Source organism: Culicoides brevitarsis, chromosome 1 (assembly GCF_036172545.1).
Source record: "Culicoides brevitarsis isolate CSIRO-B50_1 chromosome 1, AGI_CSIRO_Cbre_v1, whole genome shotgun sequence".
NCBI classification, from domain to species: Eukaryota; Metazoa; Arthropoda; class Insecta; order Diptera; family Ceratopogonidae; genus Culicoides; species Culicoides brevitarsis.
In genome coordinates, this window is record NC_087085.1 from 35,377,775 (window position 1) to 35,393,884 (window position 16,110).

At 28.3% G+C, this 16,110-nt stretch overlaps 1 protein-coding gene across 1 annotated transcript in view; it reads right to left on the reverse strand.

Annotated features, from left to right (window-relative positions):
- Positions 1-12,847: 12,847 nt before the first annotated feature.
- LOC134826966 (LIM/homeobox protein Lhx1) overlaps positions 12,848-16,110 on the reverse strand; it is a 40,063-nt gene continuing 36,800 nt past the window's right edge. The window contains exons 6-7 of the mRNA XM_063839481.1: positions 13,803-14,067; positions 12,848-13,684 (exon numbers count right to left, since the gene is read on the reverse strand). Of these exons, the coding sequence (XP_063695551.1) occupies positions 13,458-13,684; positions 13,803-14,067 (492 nt within the window). The 3' untranslated portion in view covers positions 12,848-13,457. The remainder of the gene's footprint in view (positions 13,685-13,802; positions 14,068-16,110) is intronic.

Here is a 16,110-nt window from a genome sequence, read left to right on the forward strand (position 1 = left end):
TAGTTTAACCATCAATTCTGTTAAAAATATTTCGTCTTCCAATTCAGTTCAAAATTTTAGAATATGTTCCGAAGATTCTTCATCGTTAAAGCAAACTCAGGAGCTTTTTGGTGCAAAAATTCATTTTTTAATCTAAAACAAAAAGATAAAATTAATTAAGATCAAATAAAAATTACTTACCAGAAATTCAATTTACTATCATTTTTAGGCTCGCCATAAATGTATGAAATAAACAAACTATTTAATGTAATTCCACATTACATTGACACATAAAAACCAACATTTTGCATCAAGTAATGCATCCATGCATGTTTCACCTCCATTCATTAAATATTTAAATATATTTAACTACAACGACCATAAATTTGTCGTGATGCATATTTATTTATTAAAACATCATCACGCATCATCATTTTTCATTTATTATTATCATATTATTTTATTGTCACAACATTGCTATTATGTAGTTTTTACACACACATTTGCTGCGACGAGGGTGAAAAACTGTCCAATTTAGTTTTATAATGTTGATTTTAATAATAAACTCATTATGTTCACGACGAAATTTGTGTCACATACTACACTTTAAGTTGCACTCGTCATCAATACATGACATACAAATTTTTTTTCCTTCGCTTTTGTGTCCTGTTACCGCAAAAAAGGGACACAGGTGTCATGTCATCGCTGTCTATTTAGGGGTTCGTAGGCGACATCGATACACGGAAATTACTTTGGAGAGCTAATTAAACGATGTTGATGGGTTGCATATTTGATAATAATAAAACGAAATGAGTGATAATTGACATCAAATTGATTGATGAAGTCGTTGACGTTTTTGTCTTGAAAACTGATGACGTACGAAAAAAAGACCTGAAAAGAAAAAGTTTTGATTGACAAACAAACAACAAAACGGACGTCGTTCCTATAATGAATATATGTTTTAGACACGAAAAGTTCTCACACATTTTCACATAGGGTGCCCACTTGAGAGAGAAAAGCAATGTAGCTTGCCCTTTAGCTAGCTACCTTTTGTTCCTTTTTCGTTGTTGAAGAAGGAGAATCCCTTTTGGGCACTTGAATAAAATATATTGTTTGCGTGATCAACTGTCAGTTCGGTCCAACAGACCGTTACTCACACACACAATTTTCAAACAACAATCAAAAAATTGTCTATTATAAGGCAGTTTGTGATTATAATTGGAATCACAACATTGTCTATTATTCTTCCACTTATACCTAATATAATGCGATAATAATAAAATGAACACGAACATCGGTGAGGACATGCAAGGACATGAGCATGCAAGCATGTGTAATCCATCAAAGTATTGTATGTGTGCGCTCGTCGCTTGTTTTTAATGAAAACATGGAATGGAACCGATTTTCAATTCATGGGATTTCCTCGTCGTCGCTCGTCGAACGAAAACAGAGCAGTAATGAAAAGGCCAAAGGGCGTAATCGATCTTCTGTCACGTATCTCAGTCGATCAGTTTCCTTTCCGGTCGTTCCTTTTCTTTTTTTTTGTATTTTTTCCACGAAACCATCCATTATTTGTTTGACTGCAGCAAATCTAATAATCAAAAAAAAAGGAAGAAAAAAGAAATGAAATAACCAGCAGCGGTTTCGTTTCAGCTATCGTGTAAAAAATGAAAAAAAAACTCCTTTGACTGACTTTTTGCGCAAATCAGAGAAAAATCAAAAGAATTTTTTTTCATGTTCTGTCTCTCTAATTTAAGTTTTGCATGATAGTAGTGGATTGCATTTTTTTTTTATTATTTTCAATTTCTTTATTTTAAATGAGTTTTTTTGCTGCGCAAGAATATTAATGGAACCACAAAGACGACTTCGAAATGAGTTGCGAACCAATTTTCTTATCAATCTTACAAAATAAACATTTGTAATTTTTTTTTCGTTTTAGAAAGGAGGGCTTCCTGGTTGTTGCTGTACCCAATAGTAGAGGAAAGGTAAGTTAGTAGACAAAAGTAAACAAAAAGCTATTATGAGTTTGAGGTTACATTTTTCACCTCATTATTTTTATTACATTTTTTATTGTTATTTTTTTTTCGTCATTCGTCATTTTTCTTTGTGGCAAGGTGATACGAATGTAAAGAAATAGGAAAAAATATGAAAAAAAAGTAAAGTCGCCCACTTTTTTTGTTGGTTTTTTTTTCATCAGTTTGATTGATAGAATTTTCGCATGCAATGAAAAAAAAAGAAAAAAAAATAACAGAAGGAAGACCTCATAGGGCAAGAAAAAAAATGAAGTTTATAAATAAAAATAAATTTGGTGATTTTCTTTTCAGATTCGTATTGTGATGAAAAAAATATTGGATCTTTATTGGATGTCTGTCTGTCGCTAGTGTAAGATCGATAAGGTACAGTAAGATGAACAATATTATTTTTTTTTAACTTTAGTAACTCAAGAAATAGTTCTGAAAACCAAACAATAAATTTTAAAAAATGGCACATCAAAATTAAAAGGTAGACTTAACCGGTAAATGATGGGAATATCTCAACAAGGTAAGACTTACTCTTTGTTTTAGCAGACTATGTTTTGTTTTTCAGCGAATAACAAGATAAGCATAGAAACACAAGACACCGTCCAAATCAGTACTATAAGCTTTATAAATTAAGCATATCATGAATATTTGGTGTCACTGAAGTGATTGAGAATATTTAAAGGAATTTAAAAAAATTAAACTGCTGTTTTAAAAAAGGCTAAAGGAAAATATAAAAGAAAGTTACGTACTTATATCATAAAATCATTTTATCATAAATTAAAACGATAATACATTTGAAAATTTGTGGAATAGTATTATTTTTGTTAAAAGACCTATCTCAATAAGAACAAGTCAAATAGAGATCGAAGAACTTCAAGTCAAGGATATTCGAAGTCAAGACCAATGACGAAGGCTAGATGATTTTAAAAATATTGCATAAACAAAGTTTCAATTGATGAGGAACTTAAATGTATTTTTAATTTGTTTTTATTTTCCTGTACCAACAAACATACGATTAGTTTAGTCAGTAATACGGGTTAATTTCAACAAAAAAGCGCTCTCGTCATAACTTTCGTTTTCAACATCAAGTCTTTTTATCTTTTTAAATTTGCTTTATGCGAAATGGAAAAAATAACTAAAGTTCATTTCAAGTTATGATGAGTTTTCATCATGAAAACTTTTGTCATTTTTCCTTTGAATTGAGGCCTTCTCCGCAAATCTCCGGAGACATTTAAAAACAACTTCTATGATTGACAAACCAATGTTTTTACATGTTTACAACCTTCCATATGTCCCATCGAAGTAACAACAGCCAATTTTCATTCAAAATTTGAATAATTCACCGCCTTCATATTTCATGCCCATAATTAGCTCTGCATCCCTCATTAACATACCGCAAAAATTTATACCAGAAAAAAATAAATTGTAACAATGCAAAAAAAAAAAGTGAACATTGAACATGTGTGTCGCCGAAGCCAACCAACCATCCAGTTGACGGCAGAGGAGGAGCAGAAATCTGGTGCAAAAATACAATGTGTAATTCTAAACCCATAAATTGACTTCAATTTTGTACGATTGCATTGTAATTTCGCTTTTTTTTTCATAACTCCTTTTATGATTGCCGTGTTATTATTGTTATTGTCATTTCATAAATAAATAAGTTGTTTGTTGGACCAAAAATTGCCTGGATATTATTTATTGTTTGTGCAATGAAATACGGATTGTGGAAGGTTTCTCCCCCTTTTTTGCGTTATTTTTCAATGGAACCAAACTAAATTATGTTTTTCAATTTTTATATTTATTTCTTTTTGTAAACGCGTCACTCAAGGGTGTTTGTACAATTTTGTATCACAAAAGTTTATGATGTGTGTAATAATAATCACAAAGAGGATGACGAACAAGTGCGGGCAAGCAGATTTTTATGTATGTTCAACGATATCAAATGACAAATTGTCGCAAGAGGAGAGATAAATAACTCACAAAAGTCACAAAGTTAATGGCTTTCGAGTATGTTGCAATTTTTATTCCCTTTAGAAATTACGCGATAACTTCTAAAATTTCTTGTCCTTCAGAAATTTCGCCACTTTTGATCATTCATCGTGCGAATGATTCACGTACTCTACATTTTTTTTTGGCGGTGTGTATCTTTTGTTACACAAACTGGAATTACCAGATTTTTGACCCATTCGCCTATACCTGTTAATGAACGTATGAATCTTGTGTGTTTTTTTTATGAATGAAAGACGCGTACCATTTAGTCGTTCATTCATAGACTGACTATTTTTCGCATTTTTTAACACCTAACTTTGCAAAGCCATCCAAATTTTGTGTCACTCTAGCTTTTGTGTAATTTTTTTTTGCTTATTGCATAATTTATCGGATCTAATTTGAATCCGTTTAACATTCGGAAACGAACGTGAATTAGTTCAAGAAGAGTCTCTCACCTGTGAAGATGTCTCGAAGATCGTTTTACGTGATTTTAATCGTTGAAGCGTTGATCATTTCGACTTTGGCTGCTCCAATTGAAGAAAATTCGACTCAAAATCTGACTGCAGTGACAACAATTGCTCCAATAACTCCTTCAGTAGGTCAAAAAGTTGCATCGGAAATGGATGAAAGTGTAAATGAAACTACGGATTGGTTCATTGAGGAGCTTTTGAAAAAGCTAAATGACATGTTGGAGGACTATAGTGACGAAAGTGATGAAAAAAGTGAAGTTTCAAGGTTTGGAGATGACGAATTACATGTTAGAACGATACTTCAAGTGCAACCAAATTGTGAGCCAGGTCAGAAAAGAGATCGAAAGGGACGATGTAGAATAGTTTTCCAATAAAAATATAAGAAATAAGTTTAAGAAACATTAATAAAATTTTAAATAATTAACTTACCGCTTCTGTTTCGTCACAAACAGGCTTCAAATGTCGATTACGTTGCACATTCTTTCATGCAAACTCGTTAATTAGTTGCACGACGAAGAGAAATGCATATAATTTCCTTTCGGCGCTTCATGTTTCTGTAACCAGTTGCTTCTCGAATGCCGATCAAACCAGTCGAGCAAATATCATGCGACTAAAAATTATCGCAATATTCCTCTGTTTGTGTTTCTATTTCAAATTCTCGTCTTCCGGAACTTACGGAGGACCTCCAATTACAACAACTTCAAGTACAACAACAACGACAACTGCTCGTTCAACGACTTTCCGATCGGGTTTCTTCTCACAATTCTTCGGGAGACCACGTGATCAAACAGTGACAAATCGAAATCGCAACAAAACCATGACCTATTCCGAGTTTATTCAGAAACAAGCATGGCCCAAAGGTTACTATCCGATTCCACCTGATGCATTAACGCCTCCCGATGAGTTCTATTGCCCGCCTGGTTATCGACCTTTTCAAGGGAGGTGTCGCTCCAAATGGGCTAATGGCTAGTTGTCGTGCTCTTACGTCATTCTGTAAGTGTAAAAGAAATAAAATTGAACGAAGAAACATCAAAACTAGTTTTTTTTATTGAGATAATGAGCAAAAATAAACCTTAGATGTGCATAGGATTGTCTTGCAAATGCATTTTTCGTTTAGTAATCAGCAATTCTTGATCATGTTCACACAGAAATTTGCTATTTTTGTAGTTTTTAGTGCGATTTTTAGTGACTTTTTCGTTCAAAAGTCGGAATCGAGGACAGTTCTTGCTCCCGTAATGCAACTCACAATGACAGATAGTTCGGGAAATTGGGTTTGGATGAGAGGCAAATGGCAAAAAGTGCATAATCGAAGACGAAATTCGAGAAATCAAAACTGGAATGATGCTTTTTCAATCACGAATCTGCTAAATGTTTAAAAACAAATAAAATAAATCAAAACAAAATACGTGCGTCAACTCACAACGAGGAAGAAGAGACTCTCCTAATATTTTATTAGAAGAAAAGTAAACAACCGAGCCTCTGTGTGAGTGAAATCAGAGACGTTAACATGTCTCATCTTCAATTTTAACTTTTAAAATGCTTAAGTGACGTACCTGTTTCTTATCGCACTTCCTCTCTCTATCAATCTCTCACTTTTTTTGCATGTAAAAGTTGCGATTTGAAACCAGTTTAGCAAGATCGACGCTTTACGATGGGTCGTTCGCATATTTTGATTGCACTTTTGTTACTTTCATTGATAATTATTGACGGATCAGAATGTCGATCCAAAAAGAAGACTAAGAAGGAGCAAATTGTGAGACAAGTTGCAATAAAGGCAAATCCAACAGCGATTTTGACAGTTCCAAGAGCACCGAAATGCCCCCAAGGGCAAAGGAAGGATAATAAAGGAAGATGTCGAACGGTGATTTAGTGAAAAAAATGTATTGGAGAAAGTTTTAAAATGAATTAAATCCAAAATAAAACGATTTGTGCTAAAATTTGGGAAAAAAATCAATTTTTGTGAAACATGTGAATCTTTGTGATTTAAAAAAAAAATTATCAAATTTGCAATATTTCAAAATATTTTGCTTACTTTCATACAATTATTTATTAAAATATAAAAATAAAAAAAATAATAATCAAAATTATAAAAAGTTAAAAAAATTAATGAAATTTTTAATTAATAATTTTATTTTAATAAAAATTCCAAATTAATAAAAAATTAAATAATTTTAAAATTAATTTTAATTTAGTTTTAAAATTAATATTTAAAAAAAAATTATAATTTTATTAAAAAAAAAATTAAAAAATCAAAATTAGCAAAAAAAAATATTCTCGGTTATGAAAAAAACTATTTAAACAAAATTAAAATATTTTTATGAAATAAAAAAAAAATTATAGAAAATTTAGAAAAAAAAATAAGATTTTCTCTTAATTTAAGCAAAATAAACAAATCTCGTAAAAAATCTCTCAAATTCTACAAAATCTCTACAAAAAAAATTCTCATCACTCTCCGACAAAAAAATTATGTTAAAAAAATCTCTTCTCTTCATTAAACAAAATACGAAAAAAATTACTCACCTCACATCACGTAAATCGTCACATTGCAAACCAGTTTATCAAGATCCGCTCATTAAAATGGTTCGTCTCCTCCAAAGTGTTTTGTTTACATTGCTTCTGTTTGCCGTATTAATCATCGGTATGTCAAACGGCATCAAGCTCAGCAAGAAATCAACGACAACGACAACGTTAGCGCCACAAAATCCGTTAGTTGACGCCATCCTTACTGCTCCGGATCGCGGATGCCCATCTGGTCAACGAAAGGATACCAAAGGAAGATGTCGCAATTTCATCCAGTGATGACCTTCGACTTGTAGACTTGATGAGAACTTTACTCCCTGATAAAAAAAAATAGAGAAAAAAAGTGTCATTCACTTGTTTTTGTTTTTAATTTTTTTTTGTGTCTATGAGATGCTTATGTACTTGTATGATGTATGATAAATGCATTCCTGCTTGAAAAAAACTACTGCTAATTAAAAACCGGATAAAAATGAAACAGATATTTTTTCTTTCATAAGTGTTTGTAAGTAAACAACGACGCGTGTGTTGAAGGTTGTCCAAGTTCTAAAAAAAATGTAAAATTGTGAAAAAATAAAAAAAAATCAATAAATTAAATCAAAAAAGCTTAAGTCGACTTATGTCTTAAGTTGAAAAAAAAACATATTAAGTCAAATACAAAATACTTAATAAAAATTATTTTTTTCAATAATTTCAATAATTAAAAAAAAATTATTTTATTTTATTTTAAATTTTTAAATAATTTAAATTTAATTTTAAATTTTTAAATAATTTAATTTTAAAAATAAAAAAAAAATTTAAATATTTTAATTTTAAAAATAAAAAAAAATTTTTTTTTTTGAAATTTTTAGCTTTTTGAAACTTTTTTTTTAAATTTTAATTAATTTTTTTTTAATTTGATTAAATTTTAAGATTTAAGTTAAGTCAAAAGTTATTAATTAATTTTTGATACTTTTTTCAATCTGAAGTTTAAATCATTTTTATTGTAATTTCAAATTTTAGTTAAAGTGAAAAAATTGACACTCTATTCAACGTAAAACGTCACTTTTGTTCACAACTTCACCTTAGTTTGCTTTTCACATCTGTTAAAAATGGTTGTCTTTCAAAAAATAGTGCAACAGATTTTTAACGCAATAATTATTTTTACGATTTTTAGTTCATTTTTACTCACAGTTGAATCATTTCCTTTGAAAATGTCACAAAATTGTTCTCAAGAAATTCCTTCGACAACTCCAGAAGTCGAAGATAGTCTCGAAATAGAAGACTTTGGGCTGTTCAAAGTGCCAATATTTTGTCCTCCTGGCTTTGTATTGGATGAAAAAGAACGTTGTCGTAAAAAGTTGGAACAGTTGAAGAAAAAAAATTAAATCCCGATATTAAAAAAAAAAATAAATTAATGTTAAAGTGTCAAATAAAAAATATTTCAAAGACTGATAAGATTTTTTTTTGTTCGTCAGATTTTTTGACGTTATCTGCTCGTCAAAGAAAAAAATAAATAAAAAAAGATAAAAAAGTGTCCCAGTGGGAGTTTTACTTACGTTTATTTAATTGTCTACACTCGTTCGACCCTTCAAAACAGGGGAGATCTGCCAAAAAAAAAACTCCATTGATAAATTCGCTACTATTACAAACAAGCGAGAGACGACGAACTCAGCATCAGCACAGTGGTAAACAACACTTCAATAAAAAATGTAACACATAGTTGTGTATCTAAAATATTCTCATGGGGGGTCTTCACTGTTGTTATTGTCATGTTTTAACATGACGCATCTGTTATCAGGCAGCGCATTTGTGTGTGCCCGGAAAAAAGGGGACGAAATAAAATCATGAGGAGATGAAAAAAAAACGTTTGGGTCATAAAGTCTGCGTATTTACAAAACCAGCAGTCTGAGGTCAACATTTGTTGTTATTATTATTGGGCATTCACAAGCACACATGTACGCGTAGTAATAAAACTGGTAGTTAAATCGGTCAATTTTCGCTGTAAATGTGGAACAAAGTGCGATACAGACACTGAAAGAGTAACGCGAAAGGACGCACTTTATGTTTTTTGTCATAAATGTACACTTTTATTACAGCCAAACGTGTATCGGGCTCATTTTATAGCCATGAGATATGAATAAACTCATGATATTTTCGCTAAATATGTGATTAGGGTGGCTCACGTTACATTTTGCTTGAAATTTCAAACTTAGGATAAGATAAAAAAAAATTAAATGTTTAAAAAATATTAAAATTGCATTTAAAATAATTTAATAATAAATTTTAATTTTATTGTAATTTATGTTAAATTTTAAAAATTTAAAATAAAAAAAATAATTTTTTAAATTTTTTTTATAAATTATTTTAAAAAAATTTTCAATTTAAAAAAATAATTTTTAAAATTTTTATTTAATTTTTTTTTTTAAATTTATATTTATTTAAAAGCTGGTTCAATTTTTATTTTTTTTTTAAATATGTATTAAAAATATTAAAATGCGTATTTATTTATTTTATTTCTTCAAGTTTATTCGCCAAAATTTTCAATTTTGCTTTAAAAATTATGAAAAATTATTTTTAATTTCAAATCAGCCAAATAATTATTTATAATAAAAATTATTATAATTTATTAGGTAAATAAAATAAAATAAAATTTTTAATTAATTTAAAATTTATTAAAATAAAGTTAAAATGTAAAATTATTATTAAAAATATAAAAAAAAAAATTTTTTATATTGATGAATTAAATATAATAATTAAATTTTTAAATAAAAAAAAATGCCTTTTGATCATATGAAGCGTAAATATTTGTATATTTTTATCATTTTGAACGAAATTAAAATTGTTTAGCTAATCTTGACTTCTGACAAAAAATTAAAAAAAATCTTAGAGCTAAACTTGAGTTATGCCGTTGTTGATATGGATTTATAAGTCATGTATAAATAAAGATAATTTTTTCATTTTAAAGATAAAAGATAAAAAAATTGATAAAACATAATTTTGTATGATTTTAATAAATTTTTTAATTATTTGTATTAAAAAAATAATAAATAAAAAAATTAAAATATGAAAAAAATAAAAAAATCAAATATAAAAAAAAAATTAAAATATTTAAACTTACCCAAATACTTCTAATTTTTGCCAAAATACTGAAAAAAATAAATCTTCTACCAAAATTAACCAATGGTCGAACATTCCTTTTTCCCACATTTTCACACTTCCCATTCCTTTGATGCGCACGAAAAAAAAGTTATGTACCTCCTAACTCCATCTCATCCTCCAAAACAGTTGCAAACTTTCCTCCATCCTCCATATCTTCCGCTTGTGGATTCACCATTTTTATTGTATTTTGCAACATTTTTGTCTATTGTTCTCACATCGTCATATAATAATAATAATAAAAGCAGAATGTTAGTTGTTTGAATTTATCGACGAATATAAACTTGCATTGTTCTCTTCTTTTTTTTTGCAATTTTATTACACGAGAGATTTGTGAATGGCGAGCATTGTGGCGGTAATCGAGCGAGTGAATAAACAAGTTGATGTCTTTTTTTCCTCGCAAATTCAAATGAAGCAACTTCAGAAAGTGATGAAATGACTGCAATGCTTCTCTTACCTGAAGGCGTTGAAATGCAAAAAAAAAGGAAAAATATTTTTGTTTTTATAAAAAAAAAATAATAACAAATACACACACAGGAATTAAACGAAACTCGGTGTATGAAATTTTCCTCGAGGCAAAAATTTATCCTATGAGTCTATATTTATTTATATTTATCGTCTGTTCAGCTCTCCGGTCTACGAATCGGAAACTGCTGCTGTTGTTTTAGAAAATAAAATATTCTAACAAATGTTTAAAAACTTTTGTGCTGCTTTAAATTTTCACTCTCGCTCTTGCTGCTCTCTGTGTTATTGTTATCGTCGCCGCCGCACTACAACACAACAATAGATTTATAAACTTTACTAGATATAAATTGTTACTTTTTTTTTTTTGTTCGAACCGAACTGCAGAGCGAGAAGGGTGAACAATTTTTGTTCGAAAGGATATGAATCGCATTGTTTATAAATTTATAATGACTTCTGCCTTTTTCGAGCGGCATACAAATGTTACCTTTTTAATCATTTTTACAGTCAATGAAATCCAGAGTCGGCATTTGGTATTTGTTGGTATGTAATGTTGGTCTGATTAACGAAACACGGCAACGGCAGCGACGAGGTAAAGGGGTGAGGAAGTGAACATGTGCTTTTATATGAATTTAATTTGAAATCACTTCTGTTCAATTGATTGAATGATTGTGCGCTTAAATACTGGTAGTTGTTGTTTTTTTTGGAGATTTAAAGAGTTGACGGTGACACGTGGTCAAGAGAGAAACGCACAGTAGGTGATAATCAAGTGACAATTGACTGGCGAGTTGTTGAGTTTTGATAAAATTTTGATTTATGAAAAGGTGCTTATTTTAAAATTTTGGCTGCGGGGACCAATTTTCATAAGTTGATGGGTAGATTTTAAGTATTTTATGCCATTTTGTGACATAATAGGTCTCATAAAGTTAAATAAATGCAAATTTGATCATCGAATATAGCTCAAAATTTCAATTTTTTCAAATTTTTAATTTGGCAGTTTGAATCATACCTAAAAAATATATTAAAAAAAATTTCTAAAATAATTTTAATAATTGAATTTAATTCAAAAAAATAAAATTTAAATATATTTTTTTAATTAATTAATTTATTAATTATTTATTTATTTAAATTTTTTAAAAATTTAATTAATTAATTAATTATTTTTATTAAAAAATTTAAAAATTAAATTAAATTAAATAAATTATTTTATTAAAAATTTTTATTTATTTTTATTTATTAATTAATTATTTTTAATAATTAATTTATATTTTTAGATAATTTAAATTAGTAAAAAAAAATTATTAATTTTCCTAAATAATTAAGCAAAATTAATTAATTGCATATATTTTTAATTTAAATAAAAATTTTTCAATTTTTTTTTAGTTATTCAAAATAAATGAAAATTGTTTTGAATAAATAATATACAATAATTATAAAAAATTTATTATTAATTTTATTAATGAAAATTTATATTAAATAAATAAAAAAATCGTCTTGAAAATTTAAAAAAAAAAATGGAAAACGAAAATTTTATATGAAATTTTAATATTGAAAAACTTTAATTTTTAAATTTTTTTTAAACCTTAAAAATTTTCCGAATTTCATATTTAATATCACAAAAAAAATAAAAAAAAATAATTTAAAAAAAATATGAAAATTTCAACAAAACTTACCTCAGATTACAAACCATTAGGAACGAGAAATACTTTTTTTTAAATCAAAGAAAAAACAACAAATTTAAATTTTTCGAAAATTTTTCAGAAATAAAACTGTTAATATTTTATTTTCTTTTATAAATTTATCTCTGATTATATTTTCTTGCATTTTTTGACAGATTTTTTGGATCATTTTATATAATAATAATAATACTTTGTTCTTTAATTAATTATTAATTTAATACAATATAATAATAAAAGTTAAATAAGGACATTGTTACTTTTTAATTAATTATTTTTTTAATATTAAAAATTTACAATAAAACTTAAAATTAACTTAAACATCGAAAAAAATAACAATTTTTTTACAATTTATTTCTCTTATCGCCAAATTGAAAAAAGTACTTTTAAACTAAAAATTATATTTGACAATTTTATTTACAATATTTAGCTCTTTTTTGATTTTTTTTTGTGTTTGAGTGAGTTTTTTGTTAGAAGTTACCACTAAAAATGTTCATTTTATTATTTATAGAGAGAGACATTTATTTGTTCCTTTTGTTTGTGTGTTATTATTACAATTATATTTATTTTTACTCATTTTTGTTCAAATATATTAATCAATAATAATAATAAAGATGAAACTTTTTGTCATGGTTCTAATTTTTTCCTATATTAGGTCTTAATATATTTTTTTTCTTTTTATATTTACTTGAAAATTAAGAGATCTCATTTCTAATGTGATCGATATTTTACACTTTTTTTTTGTACATTTACTATTTACGACAATCAACGGCGGTGAGTCATCACGCGAACATGAGAGGCTCGAATTTCATTCTTTTTTTTTACGATCCGAGAACTAAATAACAACAACAAAAAAATTAATTCGTCGTCACATTTCAAATCTGCCTGGCTAGCACGTGATCATAATAATAGCATAATAAATGATTTTATATATGTTGCGTGTTTGATGCTGCTGCTGCTTGTAACAGGTCAATTCTATTTTTCTTTTCACATTTCATTGTTTGACGATTTAAAGCGCAACATTCCACGAAGAAAAGAAAAAGTTGCCTCTTGAAGTTTTTTTTTGTGTTACCTTTCCGTAATTAATGTTTTTTTCTCCTCGTCGCATTTATAAAAGGTGTTTGATTGATGATCATGTTGTCAAGTTGAACGAACAAAACAAAAAAAAACTTTTACAACTCAAGCCGACTAAAAAAGAACTTTTTTCACCATACGAGTCCCTCGTTTTGCATATTTTGCGGTTCACTGAACTGATTGCTGCCAAGGAACTCGGGACTTCCGCCACGTGGGCCATTTGTGCCGAGCAGATGATCGGGTCCGTTGCCAGCGCCACCTGGCGGTCCATTTGGTTGGTTCAAGAATTGCGCGTCAGGTGTCATGCCGCCAAATTCGTTCACCATGGGGATGGGGCCTGCGTGATCCATTGGTCCGCCTGCAAGGAAAAGACGAAATTCTGATCAGATTTTTTGTTTAAATTTCGATGAAAGACGTTGAAAAAAAAAATTTTCTACTAAAAAAAAATAATTTTTTATTTAAAAAAATATAATTACCTGGCGCATTAAAAGGCATTGGTCCTCCCGGATGCCCGGGGAAGAAAGGTGAGTCATGCGGATGAAATTGTGGTCCGCCATAACCGAATTCAAATTTTCCATCGGCACCGAAATACGGGAAGGGATGCCCGTCATCCATCCCGCCAGGGGATAAATTCATCGGAAATCCACGCATTTTTCGTGATCCGCCGAAGAATGGACCGCGACCCATACTCGTAAGTTGCTTCAATCTCCGTTCCTTTGAGCGTTTATTTTGAAACCAGACCTGAAACGAAAAAAAAAATAAAAAAATTAGTAAAAAAATTTATTTATTTAATTTCAATAAAAAAAATTTAAATTTAATTTTTTAAATATTTAATTAAAAAATATTTTAAATTGATTTAAATTTTTTTTTAAATATTTAATTAAATATATGTTTTTTAATTATTTTTATTAATTTTTTTAAATTTTATTTTTTTCTTAAATTATAAAATTTTTAAAATTTTTTAAAAACATTTTTTTAGTAAAAATTGTTAAAATTTTCTAAAATTTTATTTATTTTTTAATTTTAACATGTAAAAAAAATTAGTAAAAAATCATGAAAAACGATGTGTGGTCTAAATTTTTCCGATAAAAAAATATCTATCGATGCATGAAAGCACAAGTCAATAAAAGTGAACGCTTCACGCCTGATTTCCATTGAAATCACTTTCTACTCCTCACACACTTCAAAAAATTGTCTTTTATTCAAATAAATCAATATCACGGGAATATCATTGAATTCGTTACACATTATAAATCAGTCAAGTCACCTAAAAAAACTGAATTTTTATGATTCAATTTCAACAAAAATTTCATAGTTTAAAGTTCATGTCACCCGAAAAAAATTTTTTTTGACCGTAAATCACATTTTATAAGCCATAACAGCGCCAAAACCGAGGCGAGCTATAAAAAAGTCGATAAAAAAAGATTTTTTTAAAGGTCCTTTTTACGAGCTCGTAAATAAATTCAAGAAACTCAAGAGAAAAAAAGTCATAAAATAATTAATAATAATATTTAATAATATTTTCTTTTGTGAAATTCATTTTTTTTAAACGTTCAAAATTCTTCAAATGTGTGTGGGTTTCGTCCGTTATTTGAATAAAATTATTAATAGCAATAAAATCTTAAATGGCTCTCTTAATAAAACGTTTTAGATCAAAAAGTCCAGATAAAACGGCATGTTAACACATAATTATTATAATTATCACCCCGAAAAAAGAGACGAAATAACAATAAAAAACGCTTAGAAAACATCGATTTCGTTGATGATGATATCAAATAAAGAATTAACCAGCTATTTATGAAAGAAAGATAGAAAAAAGAAGTAGGTGATACGATGTCGTGCCGCATGTCATGACTCTCCTACGTTTCTTGTCACTTTTTCTACTTTACTATTTCAGATCAAAATATTTTTCTTTTGTACATGTGTTGTGTGCCTGCCCGCTTTTTGAGTACTTAATAACTAATAATTATTATTTCGCTCGATGAAAAATTCAAATTCGATACAAAAACGCAACATGATGTCTTTTTTTCTATTCTTTAATGTCTTGCATGGGCGTTCCCGAGCAACAACTGTCACTTTTTGTTTCAATTTTGGCGATTTTTTTTTTTAAATTATGCCAAGATAGACAAGAACACTGAAAATGGAGAATTTAAAAGAATTAAATGAAAATGTTTTCTTTTCTTACGTTTGATACGTTTTGATGGCACAAACTGCATGATACGTAAAAAAAATATTTTTATAGACAGATACGATATAAAAAAAAAATATAATAAAAACAAGGGGACCCCCTGCCAACCTGTTTCTCTCTCTCTTTTTTGTGTCTGTTGAATAATAATAACATCTCTCGTGTTTTGTAATTTGCCGCAAGCGATTAGCAATAGAATAATTTTCGGGGTTTATTATTATTTTTATTAATATTTTTGTTCTATTTTTTTCTAAATTTATCATTTTTGTTGAACAAAGCAACAGCACATGACTCGTTTATTTTGCATTTTCTCGTTTTTTTTATCAAATGTTTATAAAAATAAAATAAAATGTTGGCGACGAGATGACTTCAACTGTGAGCAAAAGTAACAGATGATTGTATCGCATGGCGCTTTGTTAATTGCCATGTTTTGGTTTGTACCGTAATTAAGACATAAATTAAACTTGAATTTCATCAACAAATGTCTCAGTTTACTCGTTTTTGCTTATTTTTGCATCGTTTGTTAATCGGTTTTCTTGTTTTGAGAAAGTTTTTGGTTTCAATTGCGTTTCAGATTTTTTTTTTGCAAATTGCGCGTA